This window comes from Pristiophorus japonicus, chromosome 7 (assembly GCF_044704955.1).
Source record: "Pristiophorus japonicus isolate sPriJap1 chromosome 7, sPriJap1.hap1, whole genome shotgun sequence".
NCBI classification, from domain to species: domain Eukaryota; kingdom Metazoa; phylum Chordata; class Chondrichthyes; family Pristiophoridae; genus Pristiophorus; species Pristiophorus japonicus.
The window spans coordinates 5951771-5973683 of record NC_091983.1 but is presented as its reverse complement, the minus strand read 5'-3'; the positions used below and the strand labels follow the sequence as shown (position 1 = coordinate 5973683).

Here is a 21913-nt window from a genome sequence, read left to right as displayed (position 1 = left end):
GGGTGCCACAGTGATTGGCCTCAACTATTTACAATCTATATTAATGACTTGGATGAGGGGACTGAGTGTAATGTAGCCAAGTTTGCTGATGATACAAAGATAGGTGGGAAAGTAAATTGGTGGAGGACACAAATAATCTGCAAAGGGATGTAGACAGGCTAAGTTTAAGTAATGGGCTAATATTTGGCAGATTGAGTATAATGTGGGAAAGTGTGAGGTTATCCACTTTGGCAGGAAAAATAAAAATACAATGTATTATTTAAATGGAGAGGTATTACAAAATGCTGCAGTACAGAGGGATCTGGTTGTCCTTGTGTTTGAAAGACAAAACGTTAGTATGCAGGTACAGCAAGTAATTGTGAAGCCAATAGAAATGTTGGCCTTTATTGCAAGGGGGATGGAGTATAAAAGCAGGGAATTCCTGCTACAACTGTACAGGGTATTGGTGAGACCACACCTGGAGTACTGCGTACAGTTTTAATCTCCTTATTTAAGGAGGGATTGCATTAGAGACAGTTCACAGAAGTTTCACTAGTTTGATTCCTGAGGTGAAGGGGTTGACTTATGGGGATAGGTTAGCAGGTTAGGCCTATACTCATTGGAATTTAGAAGAATGAGAGGTGATCTTATGAAACATATGATACTGAGGGGACTTGACAAGGTAGATGCAGAGAGGATGTTTCCACTCGTGAGAGAATCTAGAACTAGGGGGCATAGTTTAAGAATAAGGGGTCGCTGATTTAGAACTGAGATGAGGAGAAATGTCTTCTTTCAGAGGGTCATAAACGCTTGGAATTCTCTACCCCAGAGAGCTGTGGAGGCTGGGTCATTGAATATATTTAAGGTGGAGATAGACAGATTTTTGAGCGATAATGGAGTGAAGGGTTATGGGTAGTGGGCAGGGAAGTGGAGCTGTGCCCAAGATCAGATCAGCCATGATCTTATTAAATGGCAGAGCAGGTTTGAATGGCCAATGGCCTACTCCTGCTCCTATTTCTTACCTTTTTTAAAGGGTGAATTATAGATGCAAACACAATCAGCATTATTTTTTATCTGATCCTTTTCCTGTTGATTAATTGGTGAAATATCCAGAATATTAAACTCCAGCCCAGTTACAGGGGTATCAGTATCAGCAGAAAGAAAGCCCAACTGTCAGAATGGACACAATTCAGTCTGGGACAACAGCAGAATCCAAACCCTGCAGTCACTTGTGAACTCCCTGGTGTCTCAGCAGGTGGGATGACTGAGTGAATCCCTTCCCACACTCGGAGCAGGTGAACGGCCTCTCCCCGGTGTGAACTCGCTGGTGTGTCAGCAGGCTAGATGACTGAGTGAATCCCTTTCCACACTCAGAGCAGATGAACGGCCTCTCTCGACTGTGAACTCGCTGGTGTGTCAGCAGGTTGGATGACTGAGTGAATCCCTTCCCACATTCAGAGCAGATGAACAGCCTCTCCCCAGTGTGAACTTGCTGGTGTGTCAGCAGGTGGGATGACTGACTGAATCCCTTCCCACAGTCAGAGCAGGTGAACGGCCTCTCCCCAGTGTGAACTCGCTGGTGCGTCAGTAGGTGGGATGAGATAATGAATCCCTTCCCACACTCAGAGCAGATGAATGGCCTCACCCCAGTGTGAACTCGCTGGTGAGTTGCAAGGTGGGATGAGGTAGTGAATTCCTTCCCACACTCAGAGCAGATGAATGGCCTCTCCCCAGTGTGAACTCGCTGGTGTGTCAGCAGGCTGGATGACCGAGTGAATCCCTTCCCACACTCAGAGCAGGTGAACGGCCTCTCCCCAGTGTGAACTCGCTGATGTGTCAGCAGGTGGTATGACCGAGTGAATCCCTTTCCACACTTGGAGCAGGTGAACGGTCTCTCCCCAGTGTGAACTCGCTGGTGTGTCAGCAGGTCAGATGATGTAGTGAATCCCTTCCCACACTCAGAGCAGATGAATGGCCTCTCCCCAGTGTGAACTCGCTGGTGTATCGGCAGGCTGGATGACCGAGTGAATCCCTTCCCACACACAGAGCAGATGAACGGCCTCTCCCCAGTGTGACTGCGCCGATGAACTTCCAGATCAGACGGGTAATTGAATCCCTTTCCACAGTCTACACATTCCCATGGTTTTCCCGTGGTGCGGGTGTCCTTGTGTCTCTCCAGGTTGAATGATCAGTTGAAGCCTTTTCCACACACACAACACGTGTACGGTTTCTCTCCGCTGTGAATGGTGCGATGTTTTTTCAGGCAGTGTAAGTTGTTAAAGCTCTTTCCACAGTCAGTGCACTGGAACACTCTCTCTCGGGTGTGTGTGTCTCGGTGCTTTTCCAGTCACACTGATGTTTGAAATCTGTTCCCACTGACAGAACAGACAAACATTTCTCCTTCCACATTCAAAGGCCGATGATATTCAGGTCCTGATGAATCGAGTGATTCCATCAGATCTTGGCGTGATGTTTGGTTTGAGTTCCCGGTCTGCAAATCCTGCCCTTCTGATACCCTGGAACAGGAGTTTACAAAAATTATTACTGCAAGTACAGGACAGAAATTCAGAACAGACAATTCTAGATTGCATGGAACATTCTTTCCTCTTTTGTTCCTCCTAAAGCAGTTAATTACTGCCCCATACACTTCCCCCTGACTGTCCTGAAATTCAAACACTGGCTGGGTTCAGTTAAGTAAGAACAAAAGAAATAGGAGCAGGAGTGGGTCATTTGACCCCTCGGGTCTGCTTTCCCCATTCAATAAGATCATGGCTGATCTCATCATAGGCACAGCTCCACTTGCTTGCCCGTTCCCCATAACCCTTCACTCCCTTATCGCTCAAAGATCTGCCTCTCTCTGCCTGAAATATATTCAATGACCCAGCATCCACAGCTCTCTAGGGCAGAGAATTCCATAGATTTACAACCCTCTGAGAGAAGAAATTTCTCTTCATTTCAGTTTTTAATGGGCGGCCTTTATTCTATGTCCCCTAGTTTTAGTTTCCCCTATGAGTGGAAATATCCTCTCTGCATCCACCTTCTCGAGCCCCCTCATTACCTTACAAGTTTCAATAAGATCACCTCTCATTCTTCTGAACTCCATTGTGTACAGGCCGAACCTACTCAACATATCCTCATAATTTAAATAACTCATCTCCGGAATCAACCTAGTGAACGGTCTCTGAACAGCCTCCAATGCAAGTATATCCTTCCTTAAATACGGAGACCAAAACTGCACGCAGTACTCTAGGTGTGGCCTCACCAATACCCTGTACAGTTGTAGCAGGATTTCTCTGATTTCCTATCCTATCCCCTTGCAACAAAGGCCAACATTCCATTTGCCTTCCTGATTACTTGCTGTAACTGCATACTAACTTTTTGTGTTTCATGCACAAGGACCTCCAGGTCTCTGTACTGCAGCACTTTGCAATTTTTCTCCATTTAAATTATAATTTACTTTCTATTACTTCTGCCAAAGTGGATAACCTCACATTTTCCCACATTATACTCCATCTGCCAAATGTTTTCCCACTCACTTAGCCTGTCTATATCCCTTTGCAGATTTTTTGTGTCCTCCTCACAATTTGCTTTCCCACCCATCTTTGTATCATCAGCAAACTTGGCTACATTACACTCGGTCCCTTCATCCAAGTCATTAATATAGATTGTAAAGACCTAGTACCTATCCCTGTGGCACCTCACTAGTTACTGTTTGCCAACCGGAAAATGACCCATTTATCCCAACTTTCTGTTTTCTGTTAGTTAGCCAATCCTCTATCCATGCTAACATATTATCCCCAACTTCGTAAACTTTTATCTTGTGCAGTAACCTTTTATGTGGCACCTTATCAAGTGCCTTCTGGAAATCTATAAATACACCACATCCATTGGTTCCCTCTTATCCATCCTGCTCATTACATCCTCAAAGAACACCAGCAAATTTGTCAAACATAATTTCCCTTTCAAAAAACTATGCTGAGTGTGGGTTTTATCCTGTACCTGCTTGATTGAATTATGTTACTCCAAATGTCCTGCTACTGCTTCCTTAATAATAGAAGTTGGATAAATACTGCTTCTGTTATTCTCTGACACTATGTGACAGGTGAGTGTTGGCTAGATACTGCCTCTCTCATTCTCTGACACTGTGACAGGTGAGTGTTGGATAGATACTGCCTCTCTCATTCTCTGACACTATGTGACAGGTGCGTGTTGGATAGATACTGCCTCTGACATTCTCTGACGCTATGTGAGATCTGATTGACAGGTGAGTGCAGGATGGACACTGCCACTTTCAATCTCCGGTGCAGTGTCAGTATGGGACTGACTGGTGACACTTTCACTCTCTGACCATTGACAGGTAAATATTGAATTAATATTGTGGGTGTCTGGTTTGGGAGTGTGGATTTGACTCTGTATCTGTCCATCTCTGGTATGTGAATGAGAGTTTTATTCTGTATGTCAGTTTCTGATATGAGTGTGGGGGTTTTATCCTGTACCTGTCAATTTCTGGTATGTGAGTGTGGGATATAATCTGTACCTGTCAGTCTCTGGTATGTGAGTGTGGGATATAATCTGTACCTGTCAGTCTCTGGTATGTGAGTGTGAGATATAATCTGTACCTGTCAGTCTCTGGTATGTGAGTGTGGGATATAATCTGTACCTGTCAGTCTCTGGTATGTCACAGTGGCGTATAATCTGTGCCAGTTAGTTTCTGGTATGTGATTGTGGGTATAATGTGTACCTGTCAGTTTCTGGTCTGTCACTGTGGCATATAATCTGTACCTGTCAGTTTCTGGTATGTGAGTGTTGGTATAATCTGTACACGTCAGTCTCTGGAATGTGAGTGTGGGGTATAATCTGTACCCGTCAGTCTCGGGTATATGAGTGTGGGGTATAATCTGTACCCGTCAGTCTCGGGTATGTGATTCTGGGATATAATCTGTACCTATCAATCTCTGGTATGTGAGTGTGGGGTATCTGTACCTGTCAGTTTCTGGTATGTGAGTGTGGGATATAATCCGTACCTGTCAGTCTCTGGTATGTGTGTGTGGGGTATCAGCACCTGTCAGTTTCTGGTATGTGAGTGGCGGTATAATGTGTACCTGCCAGTTTCTGATATGTGTGTGAGAGATATAATCTGTACCTGTCAGTCTCTGGTATGTGAGTGTGGGTATAATCTGTACCTGTCAGTCTCTGGTATGTGAGTGTGGGATATAATCTGTACCTGTCAGTCTCTGGTATGTCACAGTGGCGTATAATCTGTGCCAGTTAGTTTCTGGTATGTGAGTGTGGGGTACAATGTGTACCCGTCAGTCTCAGGTATGTGATTCTGGGATATAATCTGTACCTATCAGTCTCTGGTATGTGAATGTGGGGTATCTGTACCTGTCAGTTTCTGGTATGTGAGTGGCGGTATAATGTGTACCTGCCAGTTTCTGGTATGAGTGTGGGATATAATCCGTACCTGTCAGTCTCTGGCAGGTGAGTGTGGGGTATCTGCACCTGTCAGTTTCTGGTATGTGAGTGGCGGTATAATGTGTACCTGCCAGTTTCTGGTATGTGTGTGAGAGATATAATCTGTACCTGTCAGTCTCTGGTATGTGAGTGTGGGTATAATCTGTACCTGTCAGTCTCTGGTATGTGAGTGTGGGTATAATCTGTACCTGTCGGTCTCTGGTAGGTGAGTGTGGGTATAATCTGTACCTTTCAGTCTCTGGTATGTGAGTGTGGGTATAATCTGTACCTGTCAGTCTCTGGTATGTGATTGTGGGTATAATGTGTAACTGCCAGTGTCTGGTATGTGAGTGTGGGGTATAATCTGTACTGTCAGTTTCTGCGAAGTGAGTGTGGGGTATAATCTGTACCTGTCAGTTTCTGGTATGTGAGTGTGGGTATAATCTGTACACGTCAGTCTCTGGTATGTGAGTGTGGGGTATAATCTGTACCTGTCAGTCTCAGGTATGTGATACTGGGATATAATCTGTACCTGTCAGTTTCTGGTATGTGAGTGTGGGTATAATCTGTACACGTCAGTCTCTGGTATGTGAGTGTGGGGTATAATCTGTATCTGTCAGTCTCAGGTATGTGATACTGGGATATAATCTGTATCTATCAGTCTCTGGTATGTGAGTGTGCTATATAATCTGTACCTGCCAGTCTCTGGTATGTGAGTGTGGGTATAATCTGTACCTTTCAGTCTCTGGTATGTGAGTGTGGGGTACAATGTGTACCTGTCAGTTTCTGCTATGTGAGTGTGGGGTATAATCTGTACCTGCCAGTTTCAGGTATGTCACTGTGGCATATGATCTGCACCAGTCTCTGGTATGTGAGTGTGGGTATAATCTGTACCTGTCAGTCTCTTGTACATGAGTGTGGGATGTAATATGTCCCGGTCAGTCTCTGGTATGCGAGTGTGGAGTATAATCTGTACCTGCCAGTTTCTGGTATGTGAGGGTGGGGTATAATGTGTACCGGTCAGTTTCTGGTATGTGAGGGTGGGGTATAATCTGTACCTGTCAGTATCTGGTATGAGAGTGTGGGTATAATCTGTACACGTCAGTCTCTGGTATGTGAGTATGTGAGTGTGTGAGTGTGGCATATAATCTGTAGCTGTCAGTTTCTGGTATGTGATTGTAATGTATAATCTGTACCTGTCAGTCTCTGGTCTGTCACTGTGGCATATAATCTGCTATGTGAGTGTGGGGTAAAATCTGTACAAGCCAGTTTCTGGTATGTGATTGCAGGGTATAATCTGTACCTGTCAGTCTCTGGTATGTGAGTGTGGGGTATAATCTGTACCTGTCAGTCGCTGTTAGGTGAGTGTGAGTATAATCTGTATCTATCAGTCTATGGTATGTGAGTGTGAGTATAATCTGCACCTGCCAGTTTCTGGTATGTGAGGGTGGGGTATAATCTGTACATGTCAGTCTCGGGTATGTGCGTGTGGGTATAATCTGCACCGGCCAGTTTCTGGTATGTGAGTGTGCTGTATAATCTGTACCTTTCAGTGTCTGGTATTTCACTGTGGCGTACAATCTGTACCTGTCAGTCTATGGTATGTGAGTGTGGGTATAATGTGTACCTTTCAGTCTCTGGTATGTGAGTGTGAGTATAATCTGAACCTGCCAGTTTCTGGTATGTGATTGTGGGATATAATCCATACCTGTCAGTTTCTGGTATGTGAGTGTGGGGTATAATCTGTACCTGTCAGTTTCTGGTATGTGAGTGTGGGATATAATCCATACCTGTCAGTTTCTGGTATGTGAGTGTGGGGTATAATCTGTACCTGTCAGTTTCTGGTATGTGAGTGTGGGGTATAATCTGTACCTGTCAGTTTCTGGTATGTGAGTGTGGGGTATAATCTGTACCTGTCAGTTTCTGGTATGTGAGTGTGGGGTATAATCTGTACCTGTCAGTTTCTGGTTTGTGAGTGTGGGTATAACCAGTACCTGTCAGTTTCTGGTATGTGAGGGTGGGGTATAATCTGTACCTGTCAGTATCTGGTTTGTGAGTGTGGGTATAATCTGAACCTGCCAGTTTCTGGTATGTGAGGTTGGGTATAATCTGTACCTGTCAGTATCTGGTTTGTGAGTGTGGGTATAATCTGAACCTGCCAGTTTCTGGTATGTGAGTGTGGGTATAATCTGAACCTGCCAGTTTCTGGTATGTGTGTGTGGGTATAATCTGAACCTGCCAGTTTCTGGTATGTGAGGTTGGGTATAATCTGTACTTGCCAGTTTCTGGTATGTGAGGGTGGGATACAATCCGTACCTGTCAGTCTCTGGCAGGTGAGTGTGAGGTATCTGTACCTGTCAGTTTCTGGTATGTGAGTGTGTGTATAATCTGTACCTGCCAGTTTCTGGTATGTGAGTGTGGGGTATAATCTGTACCTGCCAGTTTCTGGTATGTGAGTGTGAGGTATAATCTGTACCTGTCAGTTTCTGGTATGTGAGTGTGGGGTACAATGTGTACCTGTCAGTTTCAGGTATGTCACTGTGGCATATGATCTGCACCAGTCAGTCTCTGGTATGTGAGTGTGGGTATAATCTGTACCTGTCAGTCTCTGGTACATGAGTGTGTGTATAATCTGTACCAGTCAGTTTCTGGTATGCGAGTGTGTGGTATCTGTATCTGTCAGTTTCTGGTATGTGAGTGTGGATATAATCTGTACCTTTCAGTCTCTGGTATGTGAGTGTGTGTATAATCTGTACCTGTCAGTCGCTGGTATGGGAGTGTGGGTATAATCTGCACCGGCCAGTTTCTGGTATGTGAGTGTGGGATATAATCTGTACCTATCTGTCTCTGGTATGTGATTGTGGGGTATAATCTGTACCTGTCAGTCTCTGGTATTTCACTGTGGCGTATAATCTGTACCTGTCAGGTTCTGGTATGTGAGTGTGGTGTATAATTTGTACCTGTCAGTTTCTGGTATGTGAGTGTGGTGTATAATTTGTACCTGTCAGTCTCTGGTATGTGATTGTGGGTATAATTTATACCTGTCAGTTTCTGGTATGAGAGTTTGGGGTATAATCTGTACCTGTCAGTGTCTGGTATGTGAGTGTGAGTGTGGGGTATAATCTGTACCTGTCAGCTTCTGGTATGTGAGCGTGCATATAATCTGCAACAGTCAGTCTCTGGTATGTGAGTGTGGTGTATAATCTGTACCTGTCAGTCTCTGGTATGGGTGTGTGGCTATAATCTGTACCTGTCAGTCTCTGGTATGCGAGTGTGGGTATAATCGATACCTGTCAGTTTCAGGTATATGAGTGCGGGTTTAATCTGTACCGGTCAGTTTCTGGTATGTAACTGTGGGTATAATCTGTACGTGTCAGTCTCTGGTATGCGAGTGTGTGTTTAACCTGCACCTATCAGTGTCTAGAATGCGAGTGTGGGATATAATCTGTACCTGTCAGTGTCTGGTATGTGAGTGTGTGGTATAATCTGTACCTGTCAGTCTCTGGGATATGAGTGTGGGGTATAATGTATATATGTCAGTTCTGTTATGTGAGTGTGGATATAATCTGTACCTGTCAGTGCCTGGTATGTGAGTGTGGGGTATAATCTGTACCTGTCAGTTTCTGGTATGTGAGTGTGGGGTATAATCTGTATCTGTAAGTTTCTGGTATGTGAGTGTGGGGTATAATCTGTCCCTGTCAGTCTCTGGTATGTGAGTGTGGGTATAAGCTATACCTGTCAGTTTCTGGTATGTGAGTGTGGGGTATAATCTGTACCTGTCAGTTTCTGGTATGTGAGTGTGGGGTATAATCTGTACCTGTCAGTTTCTGATATGTGAGTGTGGGTTTAACCTGTCGGTGTCTGGTATGTGAGTGTGGGTATAATCTGTGCCCGTCAGTCTTTGGTAGGTGAGTGTGGGGTATAATCTGTACCTGTCAGTTTCTGTTATGTGAGTGTGGGTATAATCGATACCTATCAGTTTCTGGTATGTGAGTGTGGGTTATAATTTGTACCTGACAATTTCTGGTATGTGAGTGTCGGGTATAATCTGTACCCGTCAGTCTCTGGGATGTAGGGATTGGGTATAATCTGTACCTGTCAGTCTCTGGTATGTTAGTGTGGGTATAATCTGTACCTGTCAGTGTCTGGTATGTGAGGGTGGGGTATAATCTGTACCTGTCAGTCTCTGGTATGTGAGTGTGGGATATAATCTGTACCCGTCAGTCTCTGGTTTGTGACTGTGTGGTATAATCTGTACCTGTCAGTCTCAGTATGTGAGTGTGGGGCACAATTTGTACCTGCCAGTTTCTGGTATGAGAGTGTGGGGTATAATCTGTAACTATCAGTCTCTGGTATGTGAGTGTGGTGTATCTGTACCTGTCAATTGCTGGTATGTGAGTGTGGTGTATAATCTGCATGTGTCAGTCTCTGATTTGTTCGTGTGGGTCTAATCTGTACGTGTCAGTTTCTCGGATGTGAGTGTGGGTATAATCTGTAAATGTCAGTCTCTGGTATGTGAGTGTGGGGTATAATCGGTACCTGTCGGTCTCTGGTATGTGAGTGTGGGGTATAATCTGTACCTGTCAGTCTCTGGGATGTGAGTGTGGGGTACAATGTATATATGTCAGTTTCTGGTATGTGAGTGTGGGTATAATCTGTTCCTGTCAGTTTCTGGTATGAGTGTGGGGTATAATCTGTACCTGTCAGTGTCTGGTATGTGAGTGTGGGGTATAAGAACATAAGAATTAGGAACAGGAGTAGGCCATCTAGCCCCTCGAGCCTGCTCCGCCATTCAACAGGATCATGGCTGATCTGGCCGTGGACTCAGCTCCACTTACCCGCCCACTCCCCATAACCCTTAATTCCCTTATTGATTAAAAATCTATCTGTCTGTGATTTGAATACATTCAATGAGCTAGCCTCAACTGCTTCCTTGGGCAGAGAATTCCACAGATTCACAACCCTCTGGGAGAAGAAATTCCTTCTCAACTCGGTTTTAAATTGGCTCGCCCTTATTTTGAGGCTGTGCCCCCTAGTTCGAGTATCCCCGACCAGTGGAAACAACCTCTCTACCTCTATCTTGTCTATCCCTTTCATTATTTTAAATGTTTCTATAAGATCACCCCTCATCCTCTGAACTCCAACGAGTAAAGACCCAGTTTACTCAATCTATCATCATAAGGTAACCCCCTCATCTCCAGAATCAGCCTAGTGAATCGTCTCTGTACCCTCTCCAAAGCTAGTATATCCTTCCTTACGTAAGGTGACCAAAACTGCAGGCAGTACTCCAGGTGCAGCCTCACCAATACCCTGTAGAGTTGCAATAGGACCTCCCTGCTTTTGTACTCTATCCCTCTCGCAATGAAGGCCAACATTCCATTCGCCTTCCTGATTAACTGCTGCACCTGCAAACTAACTTTTTGGGATTCATTTAGTGATTTTATGTTTTAAAGTTTAATTTGTTTTTTTTTTTAAATGCCGGTGCTTTTAGTGTCCCCTTCCCTTTTTTAGGGGGCACTGGAAAATTGTGATTTTAGTGCCCCAAAAAAAAAGAAAAAAAAAAAGAAAAACTAAAAAAAAAGGAAAAAAAAGGGCCTTGTAAATGTCTGGTGTGTCACCCAGGTCGGGTGGCACGGTTTAATGTTTTATGTTTTTGCAGGTAGACTCTAAAAGAGTTTCATTTAGTGCCCAAAAAAAAACCCCCAAAAAAAAGAAAAACCCCCAAAAAAAATCCAAAAAAGAAAAAAAAAGGGCCTTGTAAATGTCTGGTGTGTCATCCAGGTCGGGTGGCACGGTTTAATGTTTTATGTTTTATAGGTAGACTCTAAAAGAGTTTCATGCACAAGGACCCCCAGGTCCCTCTGCACCGCAGCATGTTGTAATTTCTCCCCATTCAAATAATATTCCCTTTCACTGTTTTTTTCCCCCCCCCCTCAAGGTGGATGACCTCACACTTTCCGACATTGTATTCCATCTGCCAAACCTTAGCCCATTCGCTTAACCTATCTAAATCTCTTTGCAGTCTCTCTGTGTCCTCTACACAACCCGCTTTCCCACTAATCTTTGTGTCATCTGCAAATTTTGTTACACTCCTCTCTGTCCCTCTTCCAGGTCATCTATGTATATTGTAAACAGTTGTGATCCCTGTGGCACACCACTAACCACCGATTTCCAACCCGAAAAGGACCCATTAATCCCGACTCTCTGCTTTCTGTTCGCCAGCCAATTCTCTATCCATGCTAAAACATTTCCACTGACTCCGCGTACCTTTATCTTCTGCAGTAACCTTTTGTGTGGCACCTTATCGAATGCCTTTTGGAAATCTAAATACACCATATCCATCGGTACACCTCTATCCACCATGCTCGTTATATCCTCAAAGAATTCCAGTAAATTAGTTAAACATGATTTCCCCTTCATGAATCCATGTTGCGTCTGCTTGATTGCACTATTCCTATCTAGATGTCCCGCTATTTCTTCCTTAATGCTGGCTTCAAGCGTTTTCCCCACTACAGATGTTAAACTGTACCTGTCAGTGTCTGGTATGTGAGTGTGGGTATAACCAGTACCTGTCAGTGTCTGGTATGTGAGTGTGGGTATAACCAGTACCTGTCAGTGTCTGGTATGTGAGTGTGGGTTTAACCAGTACCTGTCAGTTTCTGGTATGTGAGTGTGGGTATAACCAGTACCTGTCAGTGTCTGGTATGTGAGTGTGGGTATAACCAGTACCTGTCAGTGTCTGGTATGTGAGTGTGGGTATAACCAGTACCTGTCAGTGTCTGGTATGTGAGTGTGGGTATAACCAGTACCTGTCAGTGTCTGGTATGTGAGTGTGGGTATAACCAGTACCTGTCAGTGTCTGGTATGTGAGTGTGGGTATAACCAGTACCTGTCAGTGTCTGGTATGTGAGTGTGGGTATAACCAGTACCTGTCAGTGTCTGGTATGTGAGTGTGGGTTTAACCAGTACCTGTCAGTGTCTGGTATGTGAGTGTGGGTATAACCAGTACCTGTCAGTTTCTGGTATGTGAGTGTGGGTATAACCAGTACCTGTCAGTCTCTGGTACATGAGTGTGTGTATAATCTGTACCAGTCAGTTTCTGGTATGCGAGTGTGTGGTATCTGTATCTGTCAGTTTCTGGTATGTGAGTGTGGGTATAAGCTATACCTGTCAGTTTCTGGTATGTGAGTGTGGGGTATAATCTGTACCTGTCAGTTTCTGATATGTGAGTGTGTGTATAATCTGTACCTGTCAGTCGCTGGTATGGGAGTGTGGGTATAATCTGCACTGGCCAGTTTCTGGTATGTGAGTGTGGGATATAATCTGTACCTATCTGTCTCTGGTATGTGATTGTGGGGTATAATCTGTACCTGTCAGTCTCTGGTATTTCACTGTGGCGTATAATCTGTACCAATTAGTTTCTGGTATGTGAGTGTGGTGTATAATTTGTACCTGTCAGTTTCTGGTATGTGAGTGTGGTGTATAATTTGTACCTGTCAGTCTCTGGTATGTGATTGTGGGTATAATTTATACCTGTCAGTTTCTGGTATGAGAGTTTGGGGTATAATCTGTACCTGTCAGTGTCTGGTATGTGAGTGTGAGTGTGGGGTATAATCTGTACCTGTCAGCTTCTGGTATGTCAGCGTGCATATAATCTGCAACAGTCAGTCTCTGGTATGTGAGTGTGGTGTATAATCTGTACCTGTCAGTCTCTGGTATGGGTGTGTGGCTATAATCTGTACCTGTCAGTCTCTGGTATGCGAGTGTGGGTATAATCGATACCTGTCAGTTTCAGGTATATGAGTGCGGGTTTAATCTGTACCGGTCAGTTTCTGGTATGTAACTGTGGGTATAATCTGTACGTGTCAGTCTCTGGTATGCGAGTGTGTGTTTAACCTGCACCTATCAGTGTCTAGAATGCGAGTGTGGGATATAATCTGTACCTGTCAGTGTCTGGTATGTGAGTGTGTGGTATAATCTGTACTTGTCAGTCTCTGGTTTGTGACTGTGTGGTATAATGTGTACCTCTCAGTACCTGTTACGTGAATGTGTGGTATAATCTGTACCTGTCAGTCTCTGGGATATGAGTGTGGGGTATAATGTATATATGTCAGTTCTGTTATGTGAGTGTGGATATAATCTGTACCTGTCAGTGCCTGGTATGTGAGTGTGGGGTATAATCTGTACCTGTCAGTTTCTGGTATGTGAGTGTGGTGTATAATCGGTCCCTGTCAGTTTCTGGTATGTGAGTGTGGGGTATAATCTGTACCTGTCAGTTTCTGATATGTGAGTGTGGGTTTAACCTGTCGGTGTCTGGTATGTGAGTGTGGGTATAATCTGTGCCCGTCAGTCTCTGGTAGGTGAGTGTGGGGTATAATCTGTACCTGTCAGTTTATGTTATGTGAGTGTGGGTATAATCGATACCTATCAGTTTCTGGTATGTGAGTGTGGGTTATAATTTGTACCTGACAATTTCTGGTATGTGAGTGTCGGGTATAATCTGTACCCGTCAGTCTCTGGGATCTGTACCTGTCAGTCTCTGGTATGTTAGTGTGGGTATAATCTGTACCTGTCAGTGTCTGGTATGTGAGGGTGGGGTATAATCTGTACCTGTCAGTCTCTGGTATGTGAGTGTGGGATATAATCTGTACCTGTCAGTCTCTGGTTTGTGACTGTGTGGTATAATCTGTACCTGTCAGTCTCAGTATGTGAGTGTGGGGCACAATTTGTACCTGCCAGTTTCTGGTATGAGAGTGTGGGGTATAATCTGTAACTATCAGTCTCTGGTATGTGAGTGTGGTGTATCTGTACCTGTCAATTGCTGGTATGTGAGTGTGGTGTATAATCTGCATGTGTCAGTCTCTGATTTGTTCGTGTGGGTCTAATCTGTACGTGTCAGTTTCTCGGATGTGAGTGTGGGTATAATCTGTAAATGTCAGTCTCTGGTATGTGAGTGTGGGGTATAATCGGTACCTGTCGGTCTCTGGTATGTGAGTGTGGGGTATAATCTGTACCTGTCAGTCCCTGGGATGTGAGTGTGGGGTACAATGTATATATGTCAGTTTCTGGTATGTGAGTGTGGGGTATAAGAACATAAGAATTAGTAACAGGAGTAGGCCATCTAGCCCCTCGAGCCTGCTCCGCCATTCAACAGGATCATGGCTGATCTGGCCATGGACTCAGCTCCACTTACCCGCCCGCTCCCCGTAACCCTTAATTCCCTTATTGATTAAAAATCTATCTGTCTGCGATTTGAATACATTCAATGAGCTAGCCTCAACTGCTTCCTTGGGCAGAGAATTCCACAGATTCACAACCCTCTGGGAGAAGAAATTCCTTCTCAACTCGGTTTTAAATTGGCTCGCCCTTATTTTGAGGCTGTGCCCCCTAGTTCGAGTCTCCCCGACCAGTGGAAACAACCTCTCTACCTCTATCTTGTCTATCCCTTTCATTATTTTAAATGTTTCTATAAGATCACCCCTCATCCTCTGAACTCCAACGAGTAAAGACCCAGTTTACTCAATCTATCATCATAAGGTAACCCCCTCATCTCCAGAATCAGCCTAGTGAATCGTCTCTGTACCCTCTCCAAAGCTAGTATATCCTTCCTTACGTAAGGTGACCAAAACTGCAGGCAGTACTCCAGGTGCAGCCTCACCAATACCCTGTAGAGTTGCAATAGGACCTCCCTGCTTTTGTACTCTATCCCTCTCGCAATGAAGGCCAACATTCCATTCGCCTTCCTGATTAACTGCTGCACCTGCAAACTAACTTTTTGGGATTCATTTAGTGATTTTACGTTTTAAAGTTTAATTTGTTTTTTTTTTTAAATGCCGGTGCTTTTAGTGTCCCCTTCCCTTTTTTAGGGGGCACTGGAAAATTGTGATTTTAGTGCCCAAAAAAAAAGAAAAAAAAAAGAAAAACTAAAAAAAAAAGGAAAAAAAAGGGCCTTGTAAATGTCTGGTGTGTCACCCAGGTCGGGTGGCACGGTTTAATGTTTTATGTTTTATAGGTAGACTCTAAAAGAGTTTCATGCACAAGGACCCCCAGGTCCCTCTGCTCCGCAGCATGTTGTAATTTCTCCCCATTCAAATAATATTCCCTTTCACTGTTTTTTTTCCCCCCCCAAGGTGGATGACCTCACACTTTCCGACATTGTATTCCATCTGCCAAACCTTAGCCCATTCGCTTAACCTATCTAAATCTCTTTGCAGTCTCTCTGTGTCCTCTACACAACCCGCTTTCCCACTAATCTTAGTGTCATCTGCAAATTTTGTTACACTCCTCTCTGTCCCTCTTCCAGGTCATCTATGTATATTGTAAACAGTTGTGATCCCTGTGGCACACCACTAACCACCGATTTCCAACCCGAAAAGGACCCATTAATCCCGACTCTCTGCTTTCTGTTCGCCAGCCAATTCTCTATCCATGCTAAAACATTTCCACTGACTCCGCGTACCTTTATCTTCTGCAGTAACCTTTTGTGTGGCACCTTATCGAATGCCTTTTGGAAATCTAAATACACCATATCCATCGGTACACCTCTATCCACCATGCTCGTTATATCCTCAAAGAATTCCAGTAAATTAGTTAAACATGATTTCCCCTTCATGAATCCATGTTGCGTCTGCTTGATTGCACTATTCCTATCTAGATGTCCCGCTATTTCTTCCTTAATGCTGGCTTCAAGCGTTTTCCCCACTACAGATGTTAAACTGTACCTGTCAGTTTCTGGTATGTGAGTGTGGGTATAACCAGTACCTGTCAGTGTCTGGTATGTGAGTGTGGGTATAACCAGTACCTGTCAGTGTCTGGTATGTGAGTGTGGGTTTAACCAGTACCTGTCAGTTTCTGGTATGTGAGTGTGGGTATAACCAGTACCTGTCAGTGTCTGGTATGTGAGTGTGGGTATAACCAGTACCTGTCAGTGTCTGGTATGTGAGTGTGGGTATAACCAGTACCTGTCAGTGTCTGGTATGTGAGTGTGGGTATAACCAGTACCTGTCAGTGTCTGGTATGTGAGTGTGGGTATAACCAGTACCTGTCAGTGTCTGGTATGTGAGTGTGGGTATAACCAGTACCTGTCAGTGTCTGGTATGTGAGTGTGGGTATAACCAGTACCTGTCAGTGTCTGGTATGTGAGTGTGGGTTTAACCAGTACCTGTCAGTGTCTGGTATGTGAGTGTGGGTATAACCAGTACCTGTCAGTTTCTGGTATGTGAGTGTGGGTATAACCAGTACCTGTCAGTTTCTGGTATGTGAGTGTGGGTATAACCAGTACCTGTCAGTGTCTGGAATGTGAGTGTGGGTATAACCAGTACCTGTCAGTGTCTGGAATGTGAGTGTGGGTATAACCAGTACCTGTCAGTTTCTGGTATGTGAGTGTGGGTATAACCAGTACCTGTCAGTGTCTGGAATGTGAGTGTGGGTATAACCAGTACCTGTCAGTGTCTGGTATGTGAGTGTGGGTATAACCAGTACCTGTCAGTGTCTGGTATGTGAGTGTGGGTATAATCTGTACCTGTCAGTGTCTGGAATGTGAGTGTGGGTATAATCTGTACCTGTCAGTGTCTGGTATGTGAGTGTGGGTATAATCTGTACCTGTCAGTGTCTGGTATGTGAGTGTGGGTATAATCTGTACCTGTCAGTGTCTGGTATGTGAGTGTGGGTATATTCTGTACCTGTCAGTGTCTGGTATGTGAGTGTGGGTTTAACCAGTACCTGTCAATGTCTGGTATATGAGCGTGGGTATAATCTGTACCTGTCAGTCTCTGATAGGTTCGTGTGGCTATAATCTGTATCTGTCAGTTTCTGGTATGTGAATGTGGGGTATAAATATGTACCTGTCAGTTTCTGGTATGTGAGTGTAGGGTATAATCTGTACCTGTCAGTTTCTGGTATGTGAATGTGGGGTATAAATATGTACCTGTCAGTTTCTGGTATGTGAGTGTAGGGTATAATCTGTATCGGTCAGTTTCTGGTATGTGAGTGTGGGGTTTAATGTTTCCCTGTATACCTGTCAGTTTCTGGCATGAGAGTGTGGGGTTTAATCTGTACTTGTCAATATCTGGTATGTGAATGTTGGGTATAATCTGTATCTGTCAGTCCCTGATATGTGAGTGTACGTATTATCTGTACCTGTCTGTCTCTGATATGTGAGGATGAGGTATAATCTGTACCTGTCAGAAACTGGTGCATGAGTGTGGGGTATAATCTGTACCTGTCAGCTTCTGGTATGTGAGTGTGGGTTTAACGTGTACCTGTCATTGTCTGGTAGGTGATTGTGGAGCATAATCTGTCCCTGTCAGTCTTTGGTATGTGAGTGTGGGGTATAATCTGTACCTGTCAGTGTCTGGCATGCGAGTGTATGTTTAATCTGTACCTGTCAGTCTCTGGTATGAGAGTGTGCGTGTAATCTGTACCTGTCAGTTTCTGGTATGCGAGTGTAGGGCATAATCTGTCCCCGTCAGTCTTTGGTATGTGAGTGTGGGTTATAATCTGTACCTGTCAATGTCTGGCATGTGAGTGTGGGTTTAACCTGTACCTGTCAGTGTCTGGTATGTGAGTGTGGGGTATAATCTGTACATGTCAGTTTCTGGTATGTGAGTGTGGGGTTTAATGTCCACCTGTATACCTGTCAGCTTCTGGTATGTGAGGGTGGGTTTAACGCGTACCTGTCATTGTCTGGTAGGTGAGTGTGTATTTAATCTGTACCTGTCAGTGTCTGGTATGAGAGTGTGCGTATAATCTGTACCTGTCAGTTTCTGGTATGTGAGTGTGGGGTATAATCTGTCCCTGTCAGTTTCGCGTATGTGAGTGTGGGATATAATCTGTACCTGTCAGTTTCTGGTATGTGAGTGTGGGATATAACCTGTTCCTGTCAGTCTCTGATATGTGAGGATGGGGTATAATCTGTACCTGTCAGAACCTGGTGCATGAGTGTGGGGTATAATCTGTACCTGTCAGTCTCTGATAGGTTCGTGTGGCTATAATCTGTACCTGTCAATGTCTGGTATGTGAGCGTGGGTATAACCAGTACCTGTCAGTGTCTGGAATGTGAGTGTGGGTATAACCAGTACCTGTCAGTGTCTGGTATGTGAGTGTGGGTATAACCAGTACCTGTCAGTGTCTGGTATGTGAGTGTGGGTATAACCAGTACCTGTCAGTGTCTGGAATGTGAGTGTGGGTATAACCAGTACCTGTCAGTGTCTGGTATGTGAGTGTGGGTATAACCAGTACCTGTCAGTGTCTGGTATGTGAGTGTGGGTTTAACCAGTACCTGTCAGTGTCTGGTATGTGAGTGTGGGTATAACCAGTACCTGTCAGTTTCTGGTATGTGAGTGTGGGTATAACCAGTACCTGTCAGTTTCTGGTATGTGAGTGTGGGTATAACCAGTACCTGTCAGTGTCTGGAATGTGAGTGTGGGTATAACCAGTACCTGTCAGTGTCTGGAATGTGAGTGTGGGTATAACCAGTACCTGTCAGTTTCTGGTATGTGAGTGTGGGTATAACCAGTACCTGTCAGTGTCTGGAATGTGAGTGTGGGTATAACCAGTACCTGTCAGTGTCTGGTATGTGAGTGTGGGTATAACCAGTACCTGTCAGTGTCTGGTATGTGAGTGTGGGTATAATCTGTACCTGTCAGTGTCTGGAATGTGAGTGTGGGTATAATCTGTACCTGTCAGTGTCTGGTATGTGAGTGTGGGTATAATCTGTACCTGTCAGTGTCTGGTATGTGAGTGTGGGTATAATCTGTACCTGTCAGTGTCTGGTATGTGAGTGTGGGTATATTCTGTACCTGTCAGTGTCTGGTATGTGAGTGTGGGTTTAACCAGTACCTGTCAATGTCTGGTATATGAGCGTGGGTATAATCTGTACCTGTCAGTCTCTGATAGGTTCGTGTGGCTATAATCTGTATCTGTCAGTTTCTGGTATGTGAATGTGGGGTATAAATATGTACCTGTCAGTTTCTGGTATGTGAGTGTAGGGTATAATCTGTACCTGTCAGTTTCTGGTATGTGAATGTGGGGTATAAATATGTACCTGTCAGTTTCTGGTATGTGAGTGTAGGGTATAATCTGTATCGGTCAGTTTCTGGTATGTGAGTGTGGGGTTTAATGTTTCCCTGTATACCTGTCAGTTTCTGGCATGAGAGTGTGGGGTTTAATCTGTACTTGTCAATATCTGGTATGTGAATGTTGGGTATAATCTGTATCTGTCAGTCCCTGATATGTGAGTGTACGTATTATCTGTACCTGTCTGTCTCTGATATGTGAGGATGAGGTATAATCTGTACCTGTCAGAAACTGGTGCATGAGTGTGGGGTATAATCTGTACCTGTCAGCTTCTGGTATGTGAGTGTGGGTTTAACGTGTACCTGTCATTGTCTGGTAGGTGATTGTGGAGCATAATCTGTCCCTGTCAGTCTTTGGTATGTGAGTGTGGGGTATAATCTGTACCTGTCAGTGTCTGGCATGCGAGTGTATGTTTAATCTGTACCTGTCAGTCTCTGGTATGAGAGTGTGCGTGTAATCTGTACCTGTCAGTTTCTGGTATGCGAGTGTAGGGCATAATCTGTCCCCGTCAGTCTTTGGTATGTGAGTGTGGGTTATAATCTGTACCTGTCAATGTCTGGCATGTGAGTGTGGGTTTAACCTGTACCTGTCAGTGTCTGGTATGTGAGTGTGGGGTATAATCTGTACATGTCAGTTTCTGGTATGTGAGTGTGGGGTTTAATGTCCACCTGTATACCTGTCAGCTTCTGGTATGTGAGGGTGGGTTTAACGCGTACCTGTCATTGTCTGGTAGGTGAGTGTGTATTTAATCTGTACCTGTCAGTGTCTGGTATGAGAGTGTGCGTATAATCTGTACCTGTCAGTTTCTGGTATGTGAGTGTGGGGTATAATCTGTCCCTGTCAGTTTCGCGTATGTGAGGATGGGGTATAATCTGTACCTGTCAGAACCTGGTGCATGAGTGTGGGGTATAATCTGTACCTGTCAGTCTCTGATAGGTTCGTGTGGCTATAATCTGTACCTGTCAATGTCTGGTATGTGAGCGTGGGTATAATCTGTACCTGTCAGTCTCTGGTATGTGAGTGTGGGGTATAATCTGTACCTGTCAATGTCTGGAATGTGAGCGTGGGTATAATCTGTACTTGTCAATGTCTGGTATGTGAGCGTGGGTATAATCTGTATCTGTCAATGTCTGGTATGTGAGCGTGGGTATAATCTGTATCTGTCAGTCTCTGGTATGTGAGTGTGGGGTATAATCTGTATCTGTCAGTTTCTGGTATGTGAGTGTGGGGTTTAATGTCTACCTGTATACCTGTCAGTTTCTGGTATGTGAATGTGGGGTATAAATATGTACCTGTCAGTTTCTGGTATGTGAGTGTAGGGTATAATCTGTACCTGTCACTGTCTGGTATGTGAGTGTGGGATTTAACCTGTTCTTGTCAGTTTCTGGCATGAGAATGTGTGGTTTAATCTGTACCTGTCAATATCTGGTATGTGAGTGTGGGGTATAATCTGTCCGTGTCAGTCTCTAGTATGTGAGTGTGGGGTATAATCTGTCCCTGCCAGTTTCTGGTCTGTGAGTGTGGGTTTAATCTGTAACTGTCAGTCTCTGGTATGAGAGTGTGTGTATAATCTGTACCCGTCAGTCTCTGGTATGTGAGTGTGGGTTTAACACGTACCTGTCATTGTCTGCAGGTGAGTGTGGGGCATAATCTGTCCCTGTCAGTGTCTGGTATGAGAGCGTGCGTATAATCTGTACCTGTCAGTTTCTGGTATGTGAGTGTGGGTTATAATCTGTACCTGTCAGTCTCTGGTATGAGAGTGTGCGTATAATCTGTACCTGTCAGTTTCTGGCATGTGAGTGTGGGGCATAATCTGTCCCTGTCAGTATCTGGTATGTGAGTGTCAGGTATAATCTGTACCTGTCAGTCTCTGGTATGAGAGTGTGCGTATAATCTGTACCTGTCAGTTTCTGGTATGTGAGTGTCAGGTATAATCTGTACCTGTCAGTCTAGTATGTGAGTGTGGGTATAATCTGAATCTATCAGTATTTGGTATGTGAGTGTGGGGTATTATCTGTACCTGTCAATTTCTGGTATGTGAGTGTGGGGTATCATCTGTCCGTCAGTTTCTGGTCTACGAATGTGGGGTATAATATGTACCTGTTAGTTTCTGGTATGTGAATGTGGGGTATAATCTGTCCCTGTCAGTCTTTGGTATGTGAGTGTGGGGTATAACCTGTACCTGTCAGTGTCTGGCATGTGAGTGTGTTTAATCTGTACCTGTCAGTCTCTGGTATGTGAGTGTGGGCATAATCTGTACCTGCCAGTTTCTGTTATGTGAGCGTGGGTATAATCTGTACCTGTCAGTTTCTGGTATGTGAGTGTGGGGTATAATCTGTATCTGTCAGTCTCTGCTATGTGAGTGTGGGATATAACCTGTACCTGTCAGTGTCTGGCATGTGAG

The 21913-nt window shown here is 44.4% G+C and overlaps 1 protein-coding gene across 14 annotated transcripts in view; it reads right to left on the bottom strand.

Annotated features, from left to right (window-relative positions):
* Positions 1–2083: 2083 nt before the first annotated feature.
* The window catches only part of LOC139267039 (uncharacterized), a 126579-nt gene continuing 106749 nt past the window's right edge, over positions 2084–21913 (bottom strand). For all 14 annotated transcript variants that reach the window (XM_070884727.1, XM_070884728.1, XM_070884729.1 and 11 more), the window contains one exon: positions 2084–2495. In XM_070884727.1, coding sequence (XP_070740828.1) covers positions 2327–2495 — 169 coding nt within the window. In that variant the 3' untranslated portion in view covers positions 2084–2326. The remainder of the gene's footprint in view (positions 2496–21913) is intronic.